The 22,073-nt window shown below is 36.4% G+C and overlaps 1 protein-coding gene across 2 annotated transcripts in view; it reads left to right on the plus strand.

Annotated features, from left to right (window-relative positions):
* LOC111047221 overlaps positions 1-19,841 on the plus strand; it is a 161,844-nt gene extending 142,003 nt beyond the window's left edge. Inside the window, exons 18-23 of one of the 2 annotated variants that reach the window (XR_005572291.1) lie at positions 3,962-4,112; positions 12,392-12,623; positions 13,547-13,676; positions 13,845-13,969; positions 15,108-15,296; positions 18,439-19,841. Coding sequence is in view for 1 of the 2 variants with exons in the window: in XM_039436533.1 (XP_039292467.1) it covers positions 3,962-4,112; positions 12,392-12,623; positions 13,547-13,676; positions 13,845-13,965; positions 15,108-15,296; positions 18,439-19,127 (1,512 nt within the window). In the remaining variant the exon portion in view is untranslated. The remainder of the gene's footprint in view (positions 1-3,961; positions 4,113-12,391; positions 12,624-13,546; positions 13,677-13,844; positions 13,970-15,107; positions 15,297-18,438) is intronic. The other variant, XM_039436533.1, reaches the window with a different exon arrangement.
* The last annotated feature ends 2,232 nt before the right edge of the window (positions 19,842-22,073 follow it).

A 22,073-nucleotide genomic window follows, 5' to 3' on the forward strand; every position in this document is an offset into this window, starting at 1 on the left:
AATAATTCATCCATTTAATATTATCATCATCTAGAAGTTTTTTAAACTCTGCCTTCATGTTATCAGGGCCTGTTGCTTTACCAGCTTTTGTGTTTTTTATTGCATCTATTAATATTTATTGCCCTGTTTCGCATATTATATTGGGAAGCACTGCTCTATTATCATGAAATAACTCTTCTATATGTTTTTTCCACATCAGTTTGACTCTCTCCTTGTCAACAATAATTATTCCATTTTCGTCCACCAGTCTATTCAATGATCTTCTTTCAATTCTACATAAAGCATTGATTCTCTTATAGATGTTGAAATTGTCGTGACGTGCTTGGAGAGTTTCTATCTCGATGAATTTGTGAGTTATTTCTTTTTCTTTAGCTTCCCTTATTTTCTTCCTGATGATTTTGTTTATATTTTTATACTCTTGAGGATTGTTTTTCAAAGTCATTCTTTCCTCAATCATCTTGAGAATGTCTTTTGTCATCCATGTCTTCTTCTTTTTGACACCTGGTTTCAGATATTTCTTCTTGATGCTATCCACAGTGGAAGTCAATGCTACCACCTCTTCTTCAACACAGGCCATATTGGCAATCAACCGAACATCCTCATTCAGTTTCGAATTCCACTCCACTTTTCAAGTTTGGCTCCATCGATTTATTCATATTGAAACTCGGTTTACACTCTTCTTGATTACCTTCTTTAATTTGACCTTGAAATCGCTCACTAAACAAATCACTCTGAATAAACAATGACAAATTTAATATTCCTGTTTCAAAACAGCTGATCATCGAATCATAAGTTGAAATTTGAAAATTTTCAGCTCTCCAATCCCTATGTTAGAGCAATGACATAAATTGAAACTGATTCCTCAAGTAATACACTGGATGACATTTTCAAATATTGTAAGGAGGAGTAGTCATTACAAAGAAAACATGTTTGCCTATTTTATATTTTCTTCTCCTCTTCCATTTTCTTCTTCATCTTCTTCTTCTTCCACTTCTTCTTTTTTTCGTCTCCTTTCTTTTCTTTTGTTTCTTCTTCATCATCTTATTTTCTTCTTCTTCATTTCCTTTTTTTTACCTCTCTTTTTCTTCTTTTTCCCTTTCTCCTTCTTCTTCTTCCTTTTCTTCTTCTTTTTATGTTCTACTTCCTTCGTTTCTTCTCTCCTTCTTCTTCATCTCTATTAATTTATTCTTGTCTCTTCCTCTCTCTTTCCCTATCTTTCTCTTTTCTCTTCTATTTGCAAAGCGTGTGTGACCTAGTTTCAAAACCCTCTAATCCTTCAATGCTCTTATCGTTTTGCCTTGCTTCATGATGATAAGCCAAGCTAATTTTTTTAAATTGTAGCCTACACATGATCAGCCGTTCGAAATAGATACGCATGATCAGCTGTTTGAAATTGATGGAATCCGACAATAACGTTACAGTTCAGTTTAGGTTGAGTGTTTGGAATGGACCTTAGACCAGTTATAGAATAGACACGGCTCATTTTATATTCATACTGAAAGTCGATGAAGCCAACATCTACTGCCAAATCCACCCATCTTGACATCACAACAGTGACGTCACGCATCGTAAAGAAATTATAGAAAACTTTTTTGAGTTTGTTGTGTAAGTGTTTGTGGTGTTTAACTTACATTGCTGTTAAACAATGCATTGTTGTTAAACATAGCTTGTTTGCCATAGCAGATTGTTATTTATTAAAGTAATTATTATTTATGAGAAGGTAATCTCCTTCGCAGCATATAATTGCACTGAAATTTTAGGAAAAAAGTGGAATATCTTTTCATGCGTAAGTTGAAATTTATACACATAAATATTGTAAGTTGTAATTGCAATATTATCCTTGGTTATGATGTGAGTGAACTCATTGCAGCATGACAATAAATTAGTGTTGTAGGCTACCATACCTTATTATTTTCAAAACACATTACTTTGAAGCTGATATCACATAACACATTATAACTTAACCGATATCGTTTTCGCCCGTAGCTAGAAATAACCTAAAAACACCATGAATCTGAAATAGACACAATCTGAAAGTTTTCTATACGATGCGTGACGTCACTGTTGTGACGTGAAGATGGGTGGATTTGGCAGTAGATGTTGGCTTCAGAGGCTAGACTTCCCAGCGTGTCTATTCTATAACTGGTGTAAGGACTGGACAAATTATTAAATAAGAATCTGGTGTGGCGCACTCACACAACTTCCCTTGCTATGAAAATATTGGCAAAAAACGCGTCGTGTGTCTAATGAGATCAATTCTGCTATCTCTCACAGAGAATGATTAATAGAATCAACAGTTGCCTCTCTCATTAAGTTTGCATTTGAATAATCACATTTTCTCGAATTTCGAGCTTATTATTAATTTTAGGTGAAAATGTTACTGGACATTAATATTCTAGAGGCTTCTACACTTAATCTTTTCCACTTGAATTTTTTGTTTATATATTGTATCTGAAGCCTGATAATTGAGAATCTGGAATCAAGCAACTCCATAGATGGGGTGGAGCTCCTGAAACTATTACATATATGGGACTTGTGGCATTTGATAGAGTTCATCAACTACTATTTTGGGCAGGATTTGATCAAAATCGTTGGAGCCATTTTTGAGAGAAAAAATGTTCTTCTCAATTCCTGTAATCCACCTCCCATCGACCTATCAGTTCAATTATCAAATTACCCAAAACAGTATAGCACAAAATGATAAACATAGAAACAGAGAATCAATGAAACAAAAATACGTACCGATTGAATACCAGAATATTTCCACAGACTATTGGAAGGTAGAGTAAAATGCCATTTTTCATTAACTTCAAATCCGAATAAAGAATACAGTAAAACCATGATAATAATTATTCAAATCTGCTAACTCGGATGTCCGGGAGATGAAATTATTTGAAGAAGGACGAACAAACGTTCCTATAATATTAACTGTGGCTGAAGCATTCTCACCTTCTTTTTGTCTTAGTATTGTTAAAAGTGTGGAAGCTATCTTCTCGTGATTGTGAAAGTACTGCTGTGCGCGTTCTAAATAAAGAAAACTTAGATTTCTTCAAGTTAATATATGTTCATTCCCCATTCCTCGGTTAACCCGGACTTTCGGTAACACGGAACGTCTCCGGTCGCAGTTAGTCTGGGTTATCGAGGTTCAAGTACGATATTCGATTATTATTATCAGCTCGACTGAAACTTGGAAAATTATTTAATAGCATGAATAATCTATCTTCCTATTATAACTATGAATAAGTCCTATAACTGTGAATCTTATATCTTCCACGTTCAATTGATACTCAAATATGAAAATATTCCTTGCAATGAGAGTTTCTAATCCAAATGATTAATTATTGAACTTATCCCTATAAATTAATAATTCCAAAGATCACCCACTAACTGGGTAGACCGCAAAATGGCTTCAAGCACACTCAATCTTTGAATCATATTACAAAGACTGAGAAGTGATCTCTGACTGCTATCAGAGAGCAGCCACAAGCCACAGCTGAAGAGTGGCTGCTTGAAGAGCCATTAAAATGCTTAACGACGTACTTATGTTGATGGCTGCAGAGGTTCCTTCTCCCAATTGCGAGCGTCCGAATCGTTTGTCGATTGATGTTTGATGCGTTTGCACAAGAGAACTGCTCTCTTCTTCTGACAAGTTACATCAGTTTTCATCGGTCTTGATTTACAGAACAAGTCCCGTTAATATGTTTGAGTGCGAGCTCGTTAATGGAAGTGATGTGAACGCTGCGAAATATTGAACTTCTCAGCAATATAAATTCATTTCTGAGCTTAATTTATCTAATATCATATTACAACAGTTTCAATTTATCGTCTGAATATATTGGAAAATTGAAACCCATTCCACGTCATACAATTACCAATGACTTTTGATTGTGTTTCGCTGCTTTTCAAGTACTTTGATCCCTGTGAGATATTTTCTCTTTGACAGGTAAATGTTTTTTTTCAGAGCTCCTACCCGTTTTTTGTGTTCTCTTTGGAAGCATTTTTCCTTCTTGGACTGTCTTCTCATCTAACCAAACTGCTTTTGGTATATACAGAAATCATCTATATTCCCACAGTCAAAGATATGAAGTTGACTGTGGTTGGTGTTATAAATGGTGAGTGAAGCGATTGCTAAAAAAAATCATTATAAACCTGAAATTCAGTAGTACTATTTGAACTTATCAATCTATGAAGCTGCGTACAGACTTTCGCTCTGCTCCACAAACGAACATTACGCGAGCGGTTCCCAAGATGATCGCATGTCGCGCAAGAGAAGAACGTGAACAGAGCGCGAGCTTGGCAAGTTCGAAGGGCGAACTATAGCCAATAGCTGCGCATGCGCGGTTAACGTTTTCATTGGATCAGTTACGATCTCTATTTTAGAATAAGAAAATTTCAAAATCGATAAATTCATAATTATATGATATAAATTCGAAACATTTTCAATAATACCAGCCTATTGACATTTAAAAGCAAAAAACGAACTTTCAACCTACCCTTTTACCTTTTGAAACATTGACAAGCATAACCTTTCATAATAAGACATAAATATAAATGTAATAAACACAATATTTACAAGTAGTTCTGCGAACAGTAGACCTCGCTCATGAATACAATTTTCATCTAATAAGAAGGGCCATTAAAGTAAGTACAGTATATTGTGAAGATTTAGTCATGTCATCTATTATTTTCTCCATTGAAAGTGCTAGAGACACTGTTTCCAGGGCCACCGGACTTATGGAGGAGGTACCTTTATAATTATCGTCTCCATAAAACAATATAACCATATATTACAACATTTCTAATAATTGATTATAAGAAATCGGTCAACTGACGGAAAAATGGAATATGCAGTAGGCAATTTAGAGGATAAAGCATCTCACAGACGATAGAGACGGAAAATGATTCTAAATAAGATAGGTTAGTTGGTAACAATGACAGGAGGTTGCTAATGATGTTTTTCATGTAATGTGGATTCAATGTTATGGCTTGTTATGCCTATGCAGAATGTTGATGTTCATTATTGGAACCTAATACAGTAAAGAGTTATTTTATTAAATAATTTAACCAATCAATTTGATAAAATTGTCACGATGTATATCGTAACTAGTGAGGGGAATTGATTTTAGAGCTAGTTTTGAAGACGCTTAGTAATCTCATCCTAAGATCTCGTTGCTCAACGAGCGAGACAGTCACTGAGCTACTGCTCAACTATGCCGCGCACCCTTACCCCCTCCCACTCGGCTGCCGAGGGAGGCTCGCCGAGTAGTAGAGAAGAACAGTGGAGCACAGACAGACAGTCTAGTTCGGGTGGTCGGTCGAGAACTAGTGAAGGAAGCAGCGCGCGGCTAGTGAGTGAGTACAACTCGTGACCAGAGTATACTCCAACTCCTCAGACTACTTTGAATTGTGTCTTCTGTTAACTGGTGTTAATAGAAGACGCTGGAAGCTCCAAGATACAACATTGCAGCAGATGAGTATTGTGCGACCACTTCGACGACTTTTAGCAGCCAGCTCGCCTGATTCGACCAATGGCGATAAGTCGGGTTTTGGCTAAACTTGACCCAGGGACATCACGAAGAGGACCAGGAACGGTAAGAGGACCTCGAGCAAGGCTTGAGAACGCCTTTCTCGACCCCGAGACACGATCCTGGCTGCAGGAAATGCCCGGTACCCTAGGTGAGGGACCTGGTGACCAGCAGTGACGCCCGTTGCAAGGGCTCTCCTACCTTGCTAGCTCCAACTGGAAAGGCAAGAGGACCTCGAGTAAGGCTTGGGAACGCCTTTCCCGACCCCGAGACACGATCCTGGCTGCAGGAAATAGTCGGTACCCAAGGTTAGGGACCTGGTGACCAGCAGTACCGCCCGGTGCAAGGGCTCTTCTACCTTGCTAGTTCCAACTGGAAAAGCAAGAGGACCTCGAGTGAGGCTTGGGAACGCCTGTCCCGACCCCGAGACACGATCCTGGCCGCAGAAAACGCCCGGTACCCGTGGTGAGGGACCCGGTGACCATGTCGCGCAAGAGAAGAACGTGAACAGAGCGCGAGCTTGGCAAGTTCGAAGGGCGAACTATAGCCAATAGCTGCGCATGCGCGGTTAACGTTTTCATTGGATCAGTTACGATCTCTATTTTAGAATAAGAAAATTTCAAAATCGATAAATTCATAATTATATGATATAAATTCGAAACATTTTCAATAATACCAGCCTATTGACATTTAAAAGCAAAAAACGAACTTTCAACCTACCCTTTTACCTTTTGAAACATTGACAAGCATAACCTTTCATAATAAGACATAAATATAAATGTAATAAACACAATATTTACAAGTAGTTCTGCGAACAGTAGACCTCGCTCATGAATACAATTTTCAAATCTAATAAGAAGGGCCATTACAGTAAGTACAGTATATTGTGAAGATTTAGTAATGTCATCTGTTATTTTCTCCATTGAAAGTGCTAGAGACACTGTTTCCAGGGCCACCGGACTTATCGAGGAGGTACCTTTATATCGTCTCCATAATACAATATAACCATATATTACAACATTTCTAGTAAATGATTATAAGAAATCGGTCAACTGACGGAAAAATGGAATATGCAGTAGGCAATTTAGAGGATAAAGCATCTCACAGACGATAGAGACGGATAATGATTCTAAATAAGATAGGTTAGTTGGTAACAATGACAGGAGGTTGCTAATGATGTTTTTCATGTAATGTGGATTCAATGTTATGGCTTGTTATGCCTATGCAGAATGTTGATGTTCATTATTGGAACCTAATACAGTAAAGAGTTATTTTTTTAAATAATTTAACCAATCAATTTGATAAAATTGTCACGATGTATATCGTAACTAGTGAGGGGAATTGATTTTAGAGCTAGTTTTGAAGACGCTCAGTAATCTCATCCTAAGATCTCGTTGCTCAACGAGCGAGTCAGTCACTGAGCTACTGCTCAACTATGCCGCGCACCCTTACCCCCTCCCACTCGGATGCCGAGGGAGGCTCGCCGAGTAGTAGAGAAGAACAGTGGAGCACAGACAGACAGTCTAGTTCGGGTGGTCGGTCGAGAACTAGTGAAGGAAGCAGCGCGCGGCTAGTGAGTGAGTACAACTCGTGACCAGAGTATACTCCAACTCCTTAGACTACTTCGAATTGTGTCTTCTGTTAACTGGTGTTAATAGAAGACGCTGGAAGCTCCAAGATACAACACTAGCAGCAGATGAGTATTGTGCGACCACTTCGACGACTTTTAGCAGCCAGCTTGCCTGATTCGACCAATGGCGACAAGTCGGGTTTTGGCTAAACTTGACCCAGGGACATCACGAAGAGGACCAGGAACGGTAAGAGGACCTCGAGCAAGGTTTGAGAACGCCTTTCTCGACCCCGAGACACGATCCTGGCCGCAGGAAATGCTCGGTACCCTAGGTGAGGGACCTGGTGACCAGCAGTGACGCCCGTTGCAAGGGCTCTCCTACCTTGCTAGCTTCAACTGGAAAGGCAAGAGGACCTCGAGAAAGGCTTGGGAACGCCTTTCCCGACCCCGAGACACGATCCTGGCTGCAGGAAATAGTCGGTACCCAAGGTTAGGGACCTGGTGACCAGCAGTACCGCCCGGTGCAAGGGCTCTTCTACCTTGCTAGTTCCAACTGGAAAAGCAAGAGGACCTCGAGTGAGGCTTGGGAACGCCTGTCCCGACCCCGAGACACGATCCTGGCCGCAGAAAACGCCCGGTACCCGTGGTGAGGGACCCGGTGACTAGCAGTGACGCCCGGTGCAAGGGCTCTCCTACCTTGCTAGTTCCAACTGGAAAAGCCAGGGGACCTCGAATAAGGCTTGGGAACGCCTGTCCCGACCCCGAGACACCGATCCTGGCCGTAGGAAATAGCCGGTACCCGAGGTTAGGGACCTGTTGAAAAACAGTGACGCCCGGTGCAAGGGCTCTCCTACCTTGCTAGCTCCAACTGGAAAAGCAAAGGGACCTCGAGTAAGGCTTGGGAACGCCTTTTCAGACCCCGAGACACGATCCTGGCCGCAGAAAACGCCCGATACCCGAGGTGAGGGACCCGGTGACCAGCAGTGACGCCCGGTGCAAGGGCTCTCCTACCTTGCTTGCTCCAACTGGAAAAGCAAGGGGACCTCGAGTAAGGCTTGGGAACGCCTTTCTCGACCCCGAGACACCGATCCTGGCCGCAGGAAACGCCCGGTACCCGAGATGAGGGACCCGGTGACCAGCCGTAACGCCTTGTTCCGAGGCTCTTCTACCTTGCTAGGTCAAACTAGAATAGTGAGAGGACACCCAGTGACAATCGGGAACATTCCTCCCGTACCAGAGACCATACTCATGGAGGACACCAGATCGTTTCTACTCCTATCACTCCCCGCCCAACCCTGTTAGGCAGTGCGAAAGCACGGCCCCTCTTTCCTAGAAGAGGGAATCACTTCAGCAAAGTACTCAAGGCCCTGTTCCAACCCCCGACTCGAACGAGGGTGGTTGATGGACACCACACCAAGCCTTTCGTCCCCTGCTGCGGCCCACCCCAGACGCTGGGACCCCTAGACCCTGAGTCTAGCTGGCCCAGAGCTACACTGGGAATTCTGGTAGAAGAAGGTGTGGGCAAAAATCTACTCAGAAAACAATTTAATAATAATAAGATGATTCGATTTGATAATTCTATATAATCATAATAATTTATTTTGTAATGATATAGCCTATTATTAGAATAAGATAGAACAATTGGTATCATCTGCAAAAAAAAAACTGGTAGTAACGAGATTCGAACCTGGGTCCCACAGTGTGAGTGTCAATGCTCCAGTTCCCTACGACACCATGAGCTGTTGATATTGAAGGCAAAAAAGTAGGAACATGAATTGCTGTATCTTCAAAGACGCCATAGATACCAAAAAGTACCGTTTGGATGGAGGTTGGTCTGCAGTTTTTCAAATTACAAAAAAAAACGGAGGTCTTTTCAAAAAACGTTATACATACGTTTCTGCGCCTTGTTCCAAAGAGCTTGCATACAAAATTTCACCCAAATCGGACAATAACTGCGACTGTATCTGCGGTACAAACAAACAAACAGACAAAAGCCGATCGAGTCAAAACTAAGACCTCAGCTTCGCTTCGGTCAATTACTGTTTTGTTAGGGTGAGAGTGTAAGAACGACACAGTAGGAGAAACTACCATAGTCACATAGCTTCGCCAAAAAGAACTACTAGGACTGTCGGCTTGAGTTAACATTAAAACTTGGAATGTGAACGCCCTATATCATGAGATATCTTCTTGTGATTAAACCTTTCCCTATGATTAAACGTTTCTCATTTGTAAGGTTAGTTTATTGTTGTAACGTATTGAAGTCAACAATAAGAAAAGCGTGCAAACATCTTGCGAACCTCTTGCGTAACATCTCGTGTAACGTTCATATTCGGAGCATGTTCGTAGCGCGTGTATTTGTAAGTACCTCTATAGATCAATCATCATGTGATCTGAGATTCAGAGCAGAAGTTTATTGAAGTTATTAGAGTTCTTGTAATGTGAGAGCACCTCCAGATATATTAGTTCGTTATAATAAAATCTGGATTGTTCTGATAGATCATCAAATATAATTCGACAGTTTTTGTTGATTCACCTATTTGAACTTATTCTCGGAATAATATCTCAGAGAAAAATATAATAACTTGTGGAAAATACATTGAATAATGATACAATTTTATTATGAATCTGAAAAATTGTGTTACATTATAAACAGAAATTTTCGGGAACTGAGTGCCCTTCCTCAACCGAGCAGTGAGAGACCACTCACTGTATTTGGTTGGTTTGTGGTGGAAAAATGTTATTTTGAACGGGTAATTCAGTGTGAGAGGTGATAACTTCACTTGATTCTATTGAGTATTGTGGGTCCCTCCAGGATATTATTATATTAATGAACGGTGAATGCCTAAAGACCCCTTTAGATTCTAAACTACATGATAACCTTCATTTGTATTGACTGAAATGTAAGAAAAAGAGAAAAGTGAGAGACCACACACTGCTCGGTTGAGAAAGGAGAAAGGGAACTCAGTTCCCGAAAATTTCCGTTTATAATGTTCGAGTGTTTTCAATCTATTTATTTAATATTGTGTCTCCTGTTTTAATTTATATTATAAACTTTAAAGTGTTTTCTATTATGTGCTACATCTATTTATCTATATATTTATACATTTTAATAGTTATATATATATATATATTATATATATATATATATATATATATATATATATACATCTAATCAATTTACATATAATTAGATTATTGAGCTGCTTTCTAGGTGAACATATTGCATGGAAGGTAGAATATTCTTATTTTATGCGCATCCAACTCAAGATTTCAACATCGCCGAAGTTTGCATTCTTTCACTTGAATTTTCTCACAGTTTGCAAAGTTATTTGCGGCCTCTAAGGAATCTCACACGCCGAAAAGCGTCAAGAGCGTATATTGGATTTTCAGCATTCTTGATTTCACTTCAAGTATAATGTCGACTTTCTGAAAAATTCATAACTCCAGATACCTTCTTCGATTCTGAGATGTTTCTAAATAATGAATATTGAAAATTTATTCACTTTTGAGAGACAAATTAACTGCAAGATGAATGCTGTATGCTTTTAGGAATAGATGCATGAAGGGTCCAGTGTTACTCAATCTAACTGTATCCTTAATTTTCATGATTGGAGATCCATTATTGAATATTCGCAAGCTGTGAAAGGAGAAATACTCCTTTAACCTTAAGATTTCTAAAAAAACGCATATATTTGAGCATTATACGTAATTATTACAACATTCCTATTCTTTGTTACGTAGTTGACATGGTAAAAAATTGGATGAAATACTATTTTTCATGTTGGAATAACTTACTATGTTGAATTCCATAGGTAAAAATTCACCAGCTATTGTAAATAGAGATATAGAATGAGGGAATTGTTGCTCATTTCAAGTGAATGATATCGTCGATAGAATTCCTCTCACTGAAAATTTCTATGAATTCAACATCTCTGGAATTCAAATTTGCACTCAAACTTCAAATCTCCAGGAACTTCAAAAAAATTGCTGATGTTTTCATAATGTTTCATTTTCTAGTTTTAAAAATAATTATTTCAACACAATAATTGATATTGTTCATCCTCTATTATTTGAATAATACCTTTTAATAGAGCAAAGGAGGAGAACCTTTCCATAGAACAAAGAAGGAAACCCTTTTCATAGATCTTTACCATAGATTTAAAGGAGCTTGAATCCTTGAAGATTGCTTTAAAACACCAATATTTCTAATATTCCAATTTCAAATGATGGAAAATGTTCAAAGAAACATAAATAGAGTATTTTAGATTTCAATTATGGATATTACATCATACTGGATGTTACCACACAACACTGACAGCTGCAAAATACAATCAATAACCAGAGCTGCCACATGTGTCACATTATCAAAATTATTTCGTGAATAGATAGAACGTTCTATTGATATTGCGGTTACAGTAGAACTAATATCAAATTAGTGACGAAATAGCTCTGGGTTCTGATTTAATCGCGGTTGACAGAACAATGCCAATCAACGTCAACAATTCTTATTATTGAAAGGCAGTATTGTAATTTGTCATTTTGCTGCAGTATTCAATAATATTAATTCAGCTTCCTGACTGGATATCGAAAATTCCTCTTTCCTGTTGAAACTGATTCTGGGATTTTCAAACACGTAGCTCGAAACTTCCTGAGATACCGATGTGGCCTATTATTTCATTTTTTTAACAATTAATTGATTGTATAACTTTGATGGACGAAAATTGTGGTTGACCTGTTTGAATGTTATTATGGAGTTAAAAATATCACTCTAAAAATTTAACAGTAAGAATCACATCATTGAGAGGAGAAGCATTCTAACACTTACAATAACTAGCAGTAGCTCATAGAGGCTTGAATACACATAAAGAATGTTTGATACCACGCTTCTTTCAAGATTATTCATCATTTCAATGATTCATTGGATTTTATACGTCCGCGTATTCAACATAAATTGTGTGATTCTATTAAAGAGCTGACGCATTTCCTTAAAATGTGTGTCCAATGGATTAAAGTGCATTTACTACAATGTATAAGAGTATAATGAATCAATAATAACGAATACACATGGATTGAGTAAGGAAATTGACAATGTACATTTTTCCTATCAATGTTGATAGATGCACCTAGTTATGGGATTTTTCTGTGATTCTGAACATTTTGTCAAAGCTAGATAGAACTAATATAAATTTGTATTTTATTCTATGGTCAAAAAGTTTGAACGTTCTGTCAAGACTATGTATCATTCCAATGATTTATTGAATTTACGTATTCAACATTAATCGATTTATTTTCATAGGTTTCACGTTGTTGATAGTCCTTTGCAATCATCTCTCATACAATTCAACGAGATGGAGAATGGAGTCATGGTGGCTGATAAAAGGAACTTTCGTATTCTATGCATTCGTCATTTGCATCTCAGTTATGTCGGCCATGTTCCTTTTCCTCTATCTCAGTGTGATGAAGCGGCTCGCTCAACTTTCCAGTATGAAATCAATCAGTAAGGAGCAGACAAAAGCCATCAAGAAAAGGTAATCATGAAGTTTTGTTTCGAAAATTATTGTGGAATTTTGTTTATGCCAAATTCAGATTGACAAAGTATGAATAGATTTTTAAAAGACTAGTTTCTTCTTAAAATTAATTTGTTTATTTACTCTATTTTTTCCAGTTTGAAAATGTTTCATCTCAGTTTCGATTGGTTATTTTGATGAGTGATTTCCATTTCAGTTTGGAAATCATGTCGATATTCATACTACTTCATATAGCTTAATTTTATTTTTAAAAAATTGTGACTGAATGTTAATATATTCATCCATAATCATCTATAATTTAATATAATCATTCATAATCTGCGAGCAAGTACTGAAAAATCATGCGTACGGGTGTATAATTTCATATCCTGAGCTGAGAAATGAAAATATTCTGTCAGTTTTCAATCTAGACATAGCTAGTCATATTACTCAAGTCAGTGGAATTTAAATTAATGAAGGAATTTTGACGTTAACAATTTCATTATTCATGAAAGCAAAGGAGGATTCTACATCACGCTTGTTCCGTAATATTCCTCTTCCACTGATCAAAATTTATATCAATATCCACAACCAACAGCTGCCATATATGAAATTGAGAGACATCTTTCGCATGAGGTAAATATACTGTAGTATTTCATGTATTACATTTATCCACACATTGTAACCGTATATTGTGTGAATGGTATGTGAGGTATTTACATCGGTGTCGTTTATATCTATATCCAAAGTCAACTGTTCTCAGACATGATCTTTCTTCTTTCTCACATTATAAACGTGAATTGTATGAATATTGTCTATTACGTATGGTATTTACATCAGTATGTTATTGTTGTCTTCTCATTCGTTGAGAACAAACGTGACCAATCAGACTGGAATAAAGGCTACACATGATGAACAAGAAACGTTGTAATTGGATGTTGCAGGGTTTGTTTGCTGGGTCGAGCTGCATTGCTATTCATTACAATACTTGTGATGGCGCTGATGAGTATTGTCTATGTCAACTATCCGGGGCTCAAATCGCAGTACGCTTTCAGTTTCACTTGTGCTTTCACGGTGAGTGAGAACAATTTCAATAATCGACCCTTCAATGTGATTCAATAAAATGAATCCTTTTATTTTATGTAATAGGTCTGGAATTCGATATAACAACAGAAATAAAAACTCTCAGATTCTCATATACATGAGACTAGACCTCTTAAATCCATTTTTTTCCATTTTCAGGGGTTTGTTCTCCTAGCCTGTTATGTATTGCAGAGTGAGGCTCCTCTTCATCTGCATTTGATGGAGAAAATTGGTGCGAAGGATGTTTGCACTTCTGATTCAGAGAGCAACATTCTGAATTGTAAGTAAGTTCTAGAAGCCTTTGCTATTCCAATCTGAATTCCAAATATTAATAAATGGTTGGAATTGATATGTACTGAAAATCAAGAATCAAAACAAGCTCCTCAATACTCAATCTATTGCTGTGGAATGATCTGTAATATCTGAGCAGGGAGATAACTATTCCCAATTTTCTTAGAATAATGTGGAATTTCTTAGCGAAAATAGAACTAATACTCCCAAATTATTTTTGTGAGAGATATTTACAATATTGTAGAAGATTTGTACTCGAATTGCACTGAAGATTTGTACTGAAGATTAGTATTTGAATTTACAAATTGGAACGAACGGAATTATTAAGAATTTATTTATTCACCTATATTGGGAGCGTTGGTTGCACTCACAATACCAGTATTTATTTTGAATTATGATCAAATAATTGAATTATGATCTTCTCTGCCTGAAAGCTATGAAAAAATTAGTATATTTATTTATTTACATAGGCAACTCTACATTCAAGACCAGGAGATGATGAGGGAAGTACAGTAAAAATTTTTCTATTTGTGATGATTTCATGAATATAGCAATAGAGAGATGATTGATAGCTGAATTTAAACTTGAGGATTGCTGATAGAAAATGAGAGAGGAATGAAATCTGAGTTACCTGTTGAATCTATACCAAGAACCCACTCACTACTTACTATTGTCTTGTCAAAATTAATATAATTTATTTATGCTTTTTATATTTATACTTTATGAACAGATAGCCTAGATAGATAGCCTACTTAGTTTTAGGCAAATTTCACTCCACTCATATCCCTCATTCATAATCACTAATTAGAGATTATTCTACAGAATCTCTAAATTCCTCGATTGTGTAGAAGACTTTTCATAGAAAATTCTTGTATTTTTTATGATGTGAATTCTACAGTATGAAAGTCAAAACCTCTCACAAGGGTGGGAATGAATCCACAATTCTATATAGATACATACTTTTTCCATTATTTTGAATCAGGAGTTTTATCTCGACAATATATTATTCATGACGTAATATGCTGATATGGTGACAGAGTGCCCCATGCGTTCTGTGTATCCGTTTCCTTCCAGGGTTTATTTCTCCTCATTCTCTCTTCTCCCTTTTCTAACTTCATCTTCCTTTTTTAGTTTTCACCAAACAAGACGGAGAAACAGAGAGCGAGTGTGCTCCTCCTAATCCCCCCAAGGAACCTCCAACCTGCCAAAAAGAATCCATTCAGCTGAGGGAGATATCTCCAAGAGGATTATCTCTCCTCTCAAAAGAAAAAGCAACTAGCAATACGAAACTGGTTACCTTTCAATCCGATTTGGTTCAAGGTGAGTTTTCGTATCGTATGTGGATAAATTTCAAATTCGACCTGATCTGCATGTTTCTGATCTTTTCAAGGAATATTTCTCACATACAAGCAAAGTCAACTTTGATAGCTCCAAGTAAACTAGAGAAAGGTGGATTCCAATCAGGATTGGGAGAATCCATTGAAAATTATAACGAGAAATGTGTCAAAATGAACAAATAGTCACTTATTGTATCATTGTCAGAACTAATAATGAACAAGACCATGGCTTACTTTAGATAGATAGTAGGCTGTGACAAGACATAAAACATGTTTGTTTTGTTTGTATTGTATCTAGAGTCTCTAAGATATGAACTGTCTCATTTATCACATGGTTTTCATCCGTTCGATTCTTCTGATGTGTGATTCCTACCCTCATATTATACTAATGAAAATCGATACTTCATGATTCAGCTGACATTCGTTCATATTTGTCAAATTTAATACAAAAAGCTCAACAGAATTGAGAAATTCATTTTAATGGAAAACATAAACATGTTGAATTTCAAGTAGGGGACAAAGTTCAAATTTAACAATGATTCCAAAGGTCTTACACAATAAAGTAGATTTCAGACCATAATTATTACAAAGTAATTCTTGTAAAGAATGGTCAGTTTGTTCCAAAGGTCATTCATGTTCGTATAATAGAGAAATTCCAAAGCAGACACAGATTATATCGATTTTGTGTGAAAAGCTGAATCATAATTTGTGAATCAAATCTTTGAAAATTGGTATTATTTGATTTGATCACTTCTACTTTGTTAACCATCCGGCTGTCGCGCTGTTATGGAAAGTACAACAGTGTCAGTTTTTTTGCTGCACAAAACTATTGAATGGGGTGGTGTCAGTCAATGAGTCACCTATGTATTCCAAAACTTTACCCACATCACTCCACTGAGTTGCAGTATCAACCGAGCAATGGTTCAGTCTTAAGGTGCCATTTAGTCGCGACAGTGCATAAGTCGCACTGTGCATAAGATAGAGAAAGACTGTATACGGGGACTGTAAACGAACCAATAACACAGAATTGATGGCTTTGCTTGATGTACCTTATTGGGCTATGAAATGGTAATCATCCAGATGTTCATAGGCGTAAAATAATCCAACAGGATGGGAAAAGTAATTATACAATTAATCAATATATTTTGACGGTAAACAGAGTACATAACACTTGGAAAATAGGATGTTGTAAAAAATACAACACGCGACTGCTCGTGTGATTGAGTAGGGCGCGACTACCCGATAGCAAAACTTGATTTGAAGAATTAATCGAAACTCTCACAGAGCTTTACATATTGGAAATTTACTAATATTGAATTATCAATTATTCCATTATAAATAATCATTATTTTTTCTAATACAGTAATTAAACCACTTACAAAAGCATGATATTCCAATGATTATTTCCTCATAATTTATGTATCAAAAGTAATGAATCTATCTATCCATTTCCATTTGTAATGTAACGTGCATTAAAATAATTATCATCTGCCAAAGTATTCACACTATTGTTGGATACTTTTCAATTGGAGAATTCAATCTATTTTGAATTGTAATTTTACAAATTGTGGAGGCACCGGGTATATAGACATATAGACATCGGTGGGTAAAAGTAATGGATCGTTTTGATTTGGATTCTCACAATCCCAAAATAAATCTATCAGGAACTCTAACTTGAAAATATGGTGTGGCGCACTCACACAACTTTCCTTGCCGTTATGAAAATTAATCACCTGACGCTAGTGTTCATGCGCTTCTCAAGTCAAATATCTGAGCCAGCTGGTGACAGGTCAATAACGCTGGAGATATACGAGGTCTGCTATCTCTTCATAGTGAATCATCTAATAGAATCTATAGTTTGCAATTGGATAATCACATTCTCTCGAATTTCAAGATTATTTTCAATTTTAGGTGGAAATGTTACTCAACATTAATTGTAGAGATTTTCATGCTCAATCTTTTCCACTCGAAATTTTTTGTTTAAATTGTATCTGAAGCCTGATAATTGAGAACCTCAAATCAAACTTTGAATAGATGGGGTGGATCTCCTGAAATTTCTACAGATATGGGACTTGGCAGTTATGGCAGTTGATGGAGCTTATCAATGACTATTCTAGGTATAAATTTAATCAAAATCGTTGGAGCCGTTTTCGAGAAAATCGAGAGAAACCCTGTTTTTGACAACATTTTCTTTATTTAAGCCGCCATCTTGAATTGCATTTGATCGAAATTGTTCGTGTCGGATCCTTATATTGTAGGAACCTTAAGTTCTAAATTTCAAGTCATTCCGTTGATTGGGAGATGAGATATCGTGTACACAGACGCACATACACTCATACACACACACACACACACACACACACACACACACACACACACACACACACACACACACACACACACACACACACAACACACACACACACACACACACCACACACACACACACACACACACACACACACACACACACACACACACATACATACATACACACACACACATACATACATACAGACCAATACCCAAACCCAAGAATCACTTTTTTGGACTTAGGGGACATTGAAACGTATAGAAATTTAGAAATTGGGGTACCTTAATTTTTTTGGAAAGCAATACTTTCCTTACCTATGGTGATAGGGCAAGGAAAGTAAAATGAACCGTTAATGAACCTCCTCAATCTTAAGATCGACAACTAAAAATAATAATAGTGGTTGTGTAATGTGTAATGAGATATTAAGAGAATTTACATGTCTATAAATTGATCATAATATGTGTATTCATCTATTTATTTATTCATTTTACAGTGTAGGAGCTTACTGGAAAGCTTCATGAAATTGCTTACTGATCATACAATTACCGTAAAATAATTAGAAGTATATGTATCATTTAGCTTTCATATGTTTAATATTCTTGATATAGCGTATAATATCATTCAAATCAAATTCCCACCAACTGCAAACCTTGGGCTTGAAAATTGGGCTCCTAGGTTAAAAAAAGCATCAATTTAATTCAATTCAAACCTAGTAGGTATCGAAGACATGTTTGTAGTATTTGTATTATTTTATCCAGTACATAGTAACTTTTCTCTATAGTCTCTATATCTCCTGTGATTCTTGTTTCAGGCTGTGAAGTTCTGAAATACGCATCAACACTGCCAAAACGGCGACCAAAACTCACAATCACTCGATCAGAGTCAATCAGCAACATATCTGGAATAACAAGTCTGGATCAGTTTGGGAACGAGCATCATGTTACAACATCATCCACCCATCGATCTCTGGATATGCTCCAAAGCAATCACGAAGTGCTTACAACCAGAGTCTGTGTAGAACTAGGACTTGTCACAAATGGCGATAAAAGTGACCCAATAAACGATGGACCTTCGATAGTTTTATGTAGTGTCGACATTGAGCCTTGTCCGGGAAAAGTTGTTGAACTGAATGAAGTAACAGTGAAAACAACAACAACTGACGTTAACGGTAATGGTAGCACGAACTCTCTGACAGTCGCGAATTTGAATATCAGTAGGCAGACTCAGAATGTGTGTTCAAATCGGGCGTTTGAAAATAATCTTTCACAGCTTGATAATGAAAATGGCAACTGTAATGAAAGTGTGCAGGAAGCATCTAGGACTGATCGTGATGTTTTGAATAGGATTTCCAGTGATTTACAATATCTTCTACAGGATTACGATGCTAACGGGAATGCTAACAATAAAACTGTGCAAGGAGAGCAAGGGATAAATGTGCGGTCTTCAGTTGGAGATGACAAAAATGAAGAGAATTGTACTGAGGGGAAGACTAGCTTGTGAATGTCATGGTAGCTTGATTTCAGGTGAAAATCATATTTTTTCAAATGGGGGGTAAGACTTTTGTGGAATAGTTACAACAGTCCTACCACACAAACTGGACTTTTGCTATTGAATTGCTATTGAACCAGCTCTCCTATTCAATTACACACTTTCAAAAATGTAATTCATTCATATTATTCAAATTTGGAGTAAACTTTCTGGAAGAGTAACTCTTAATGAAAGATCCATGATTCAGAATCCTTATTTTCCACTAGTGAAGCAATTAGTGATAAGGATGCAATCGAATAGAATTCATTTGAATAAAAGTTGGAAGGATTGATTGATTGATATATGCAGCTTATTCAGTTTGTAATTTTTATATTTTTCCATATCGATAGGGCTATCGTACTTTTATAGCTTTCTATAGATTATTAGAACTCTTTATTTTTCTTGAAGATACGACCATTTTTTGACTAATTATCAAGTGTTCAATATTACTGTTGTGATTTCCTAATGTCGTTGCTACTCGAATGGTAATTGTGATAAAGATACATGGAGAAATACGTTAATCATATTGAGATGTTCTTCTTATATTGGACTGTGATTGATAAGTTGTCATCATAATTAGTATTAATATGCAATATGTCTACTTTTTATAAGATTTCTAAGGAAGAAGGGTGAAAAATGAAGGTATCGTAAATTGTACTGAAAATAAGCCAGTCATTAAGATGGATATAAACGAATTTTATTTCAATTCCCCCCCTTTCCTTTCAATTGCAAACTCCTGCTGTCACACTTGACTCGTAGACTATGGATAACTGTAGCATCATAATGAATTTCGATTTCACAATGAATAAAACACATCACTGTCACATGATAGAGTAGAAGAACAGCAAAATTTTAATGAAAATTCCTTGCTTCTCTGACGATGATTCTCCAGAAATATATTTCAACCTTCAGTTGTTAATTCACATAGATGGGGTGAACAAACTTCTACAACAGTAAGTATGGGAAGTGGAAAAGTTTCTTTTTGCCTGGAGCAATATGCTAAAAATTTTTTATTCGTCATTTTTTGTCACGCAATTTTAGAATGGCGTTGTGGATGTGACCCTTGGTTCATTTCTGGCAGACAATTGTTGAAGGGCTTCCAAATAGCCCTGCTTCATACAGGTGCTGTATGTCGATATGAGATAATCAGACCGGATTCATGGATCGATCAATCATTTCACTCAATCCTTGAATTGGTTAACAAAAGTTGAGTCATTTTTAGCATATCACCAAATACTTATGTTGGTATAGTCTGTGTAAAATAAGTGTTGTGAAGTTGATTAAGTTGTTGTCAATGTCGCGACATTTCGAGCAGAAAACATAACATTTCCGTCATGCTAGAAACATTTTTTTCCAAGATGAGTGGGTGGTGAAAGAGATAAAGCTTCTCAGACATTAAATTATTATTCTAATTGTCAAAAGTAATTATTTTCTGGAACAAAAAAGGTTTCTAGCATTTCAAAAAATTCATATTTTTTGCTCGAAATGTCTCGAACTTAATCATTAATTGAGAAATAGTTGTAGATCGGATAAACATTATACAGACACCAATAGGAAGGAAATAGATTTCTTATATGAGATTTTAAGTTATACGACATGCCATAATTCTGGGAGAAGTTATAGTCCAGTCAAGGAAATGTTGAAGAGGAGAAAACATAGACCTTGCTAAATGCTAGTAGGAAGGTAAACATATCAAAATTCTCACACCTACCCACTGTGCTTGTTGTTAAATTGCGACATACTCAAATTTTAAATTCAACCAATGAACTGTATGAGTAGAATATCAACCCCTGAATTCCAGTAGTGCTGAAGAGTTTGAGGGTTGAGTGATAAAAGGGAATTTTATTTTTCATGAAGATATGTTTTTCTTTCAACAATAATTCGAATCATTATTGCCAAAAGGAAAACGACCAATTTTCTCATACACATACATACATGTGCAAAAATAAAAGTAGAATGTACATAATACAATAATTACACATACATGCATATACATGAAGAAGAAAAACTGAACCAGTTATAATGTTTCTAGGCATCACCAGCAAAAAGATAACTCTTTGCCCGCTGGTCAGATTTGCTTAAAAAAAATCTTAAAATAACTAGAAATTGAAACGAAAAGGCTTAATAACAAAAGTAGAATAATAATATAACAGCCCAGACAATGAATGTTCAAAAAAGGGTATGGAAGGAAAAGTTTGTGAGAGAATTTTTGACACCGCAGCTCTGTTAAAGATAGTAAGGAGGTAAACATAATCAAAAGTTTCCACCCCTACCCTCTTTGATGAGCGGGTGGTGGTGGTTCGAAGGCACCATTTTGTGGTTTCTCGCATATATGACTAAAAATATATATTCTATGAACATTACTGTTCCATACAAAATTGAAGCCTACATAAGTTCCTACAATATTGTGACATCCTGAATTTATTGAAACCATGAAATGGGATAAATTGAAGAAATAGAAGATATTATCATTGTTGAAAGTTAGAAAGAGTATCAAATGATTGTACTGTTACCTGCTAAGTGATAAAGCTCACTTATCAACAGCTGAGACTGAGATAAGAGCACCGTTCTAGGCTAAGCTCTAGCCGGTGAGCTCCCCCTGTTATCTCAGTTATTGAAGATATCGACTCAATTTTTTTAAATGAAAGAGGAAGAAAAAATAAAGCGCACTAGCATATTTTTATATCATTTGATTCAATTTTAATATTGGAAATAGCTGTTTCAAATTAACCTTATTTTGAGGAAAGGACGATTCTAAATTATAATTATTTGTATCAACTACTAGCAGGGCACCCGTGCTTCACTACGGGAATTAAAAGATGAAATTATTTTTGTGAAACATTTATAATCTAAATCCTTCCAAAATTGTTATAATCGTTTTTGAGATTAGGCTACAAACTTGTATAACATATTAAAATA

This window comes from Nilaparvata lugens, chromosome 10, assembly GCF_014356525.2.
Source record: "Nilaparvata lugens isolate BPH chromosome 10, ASM1435652v1, whole genome shotgun sequence".
In the NCBI taxonomy this organism is placed as follows: Eukaryota; Metazoa; Arthropoda; class Insecta; order Hemiptera; family Delphacidae; genus Nilaparvata; species Nilaparvata lugens.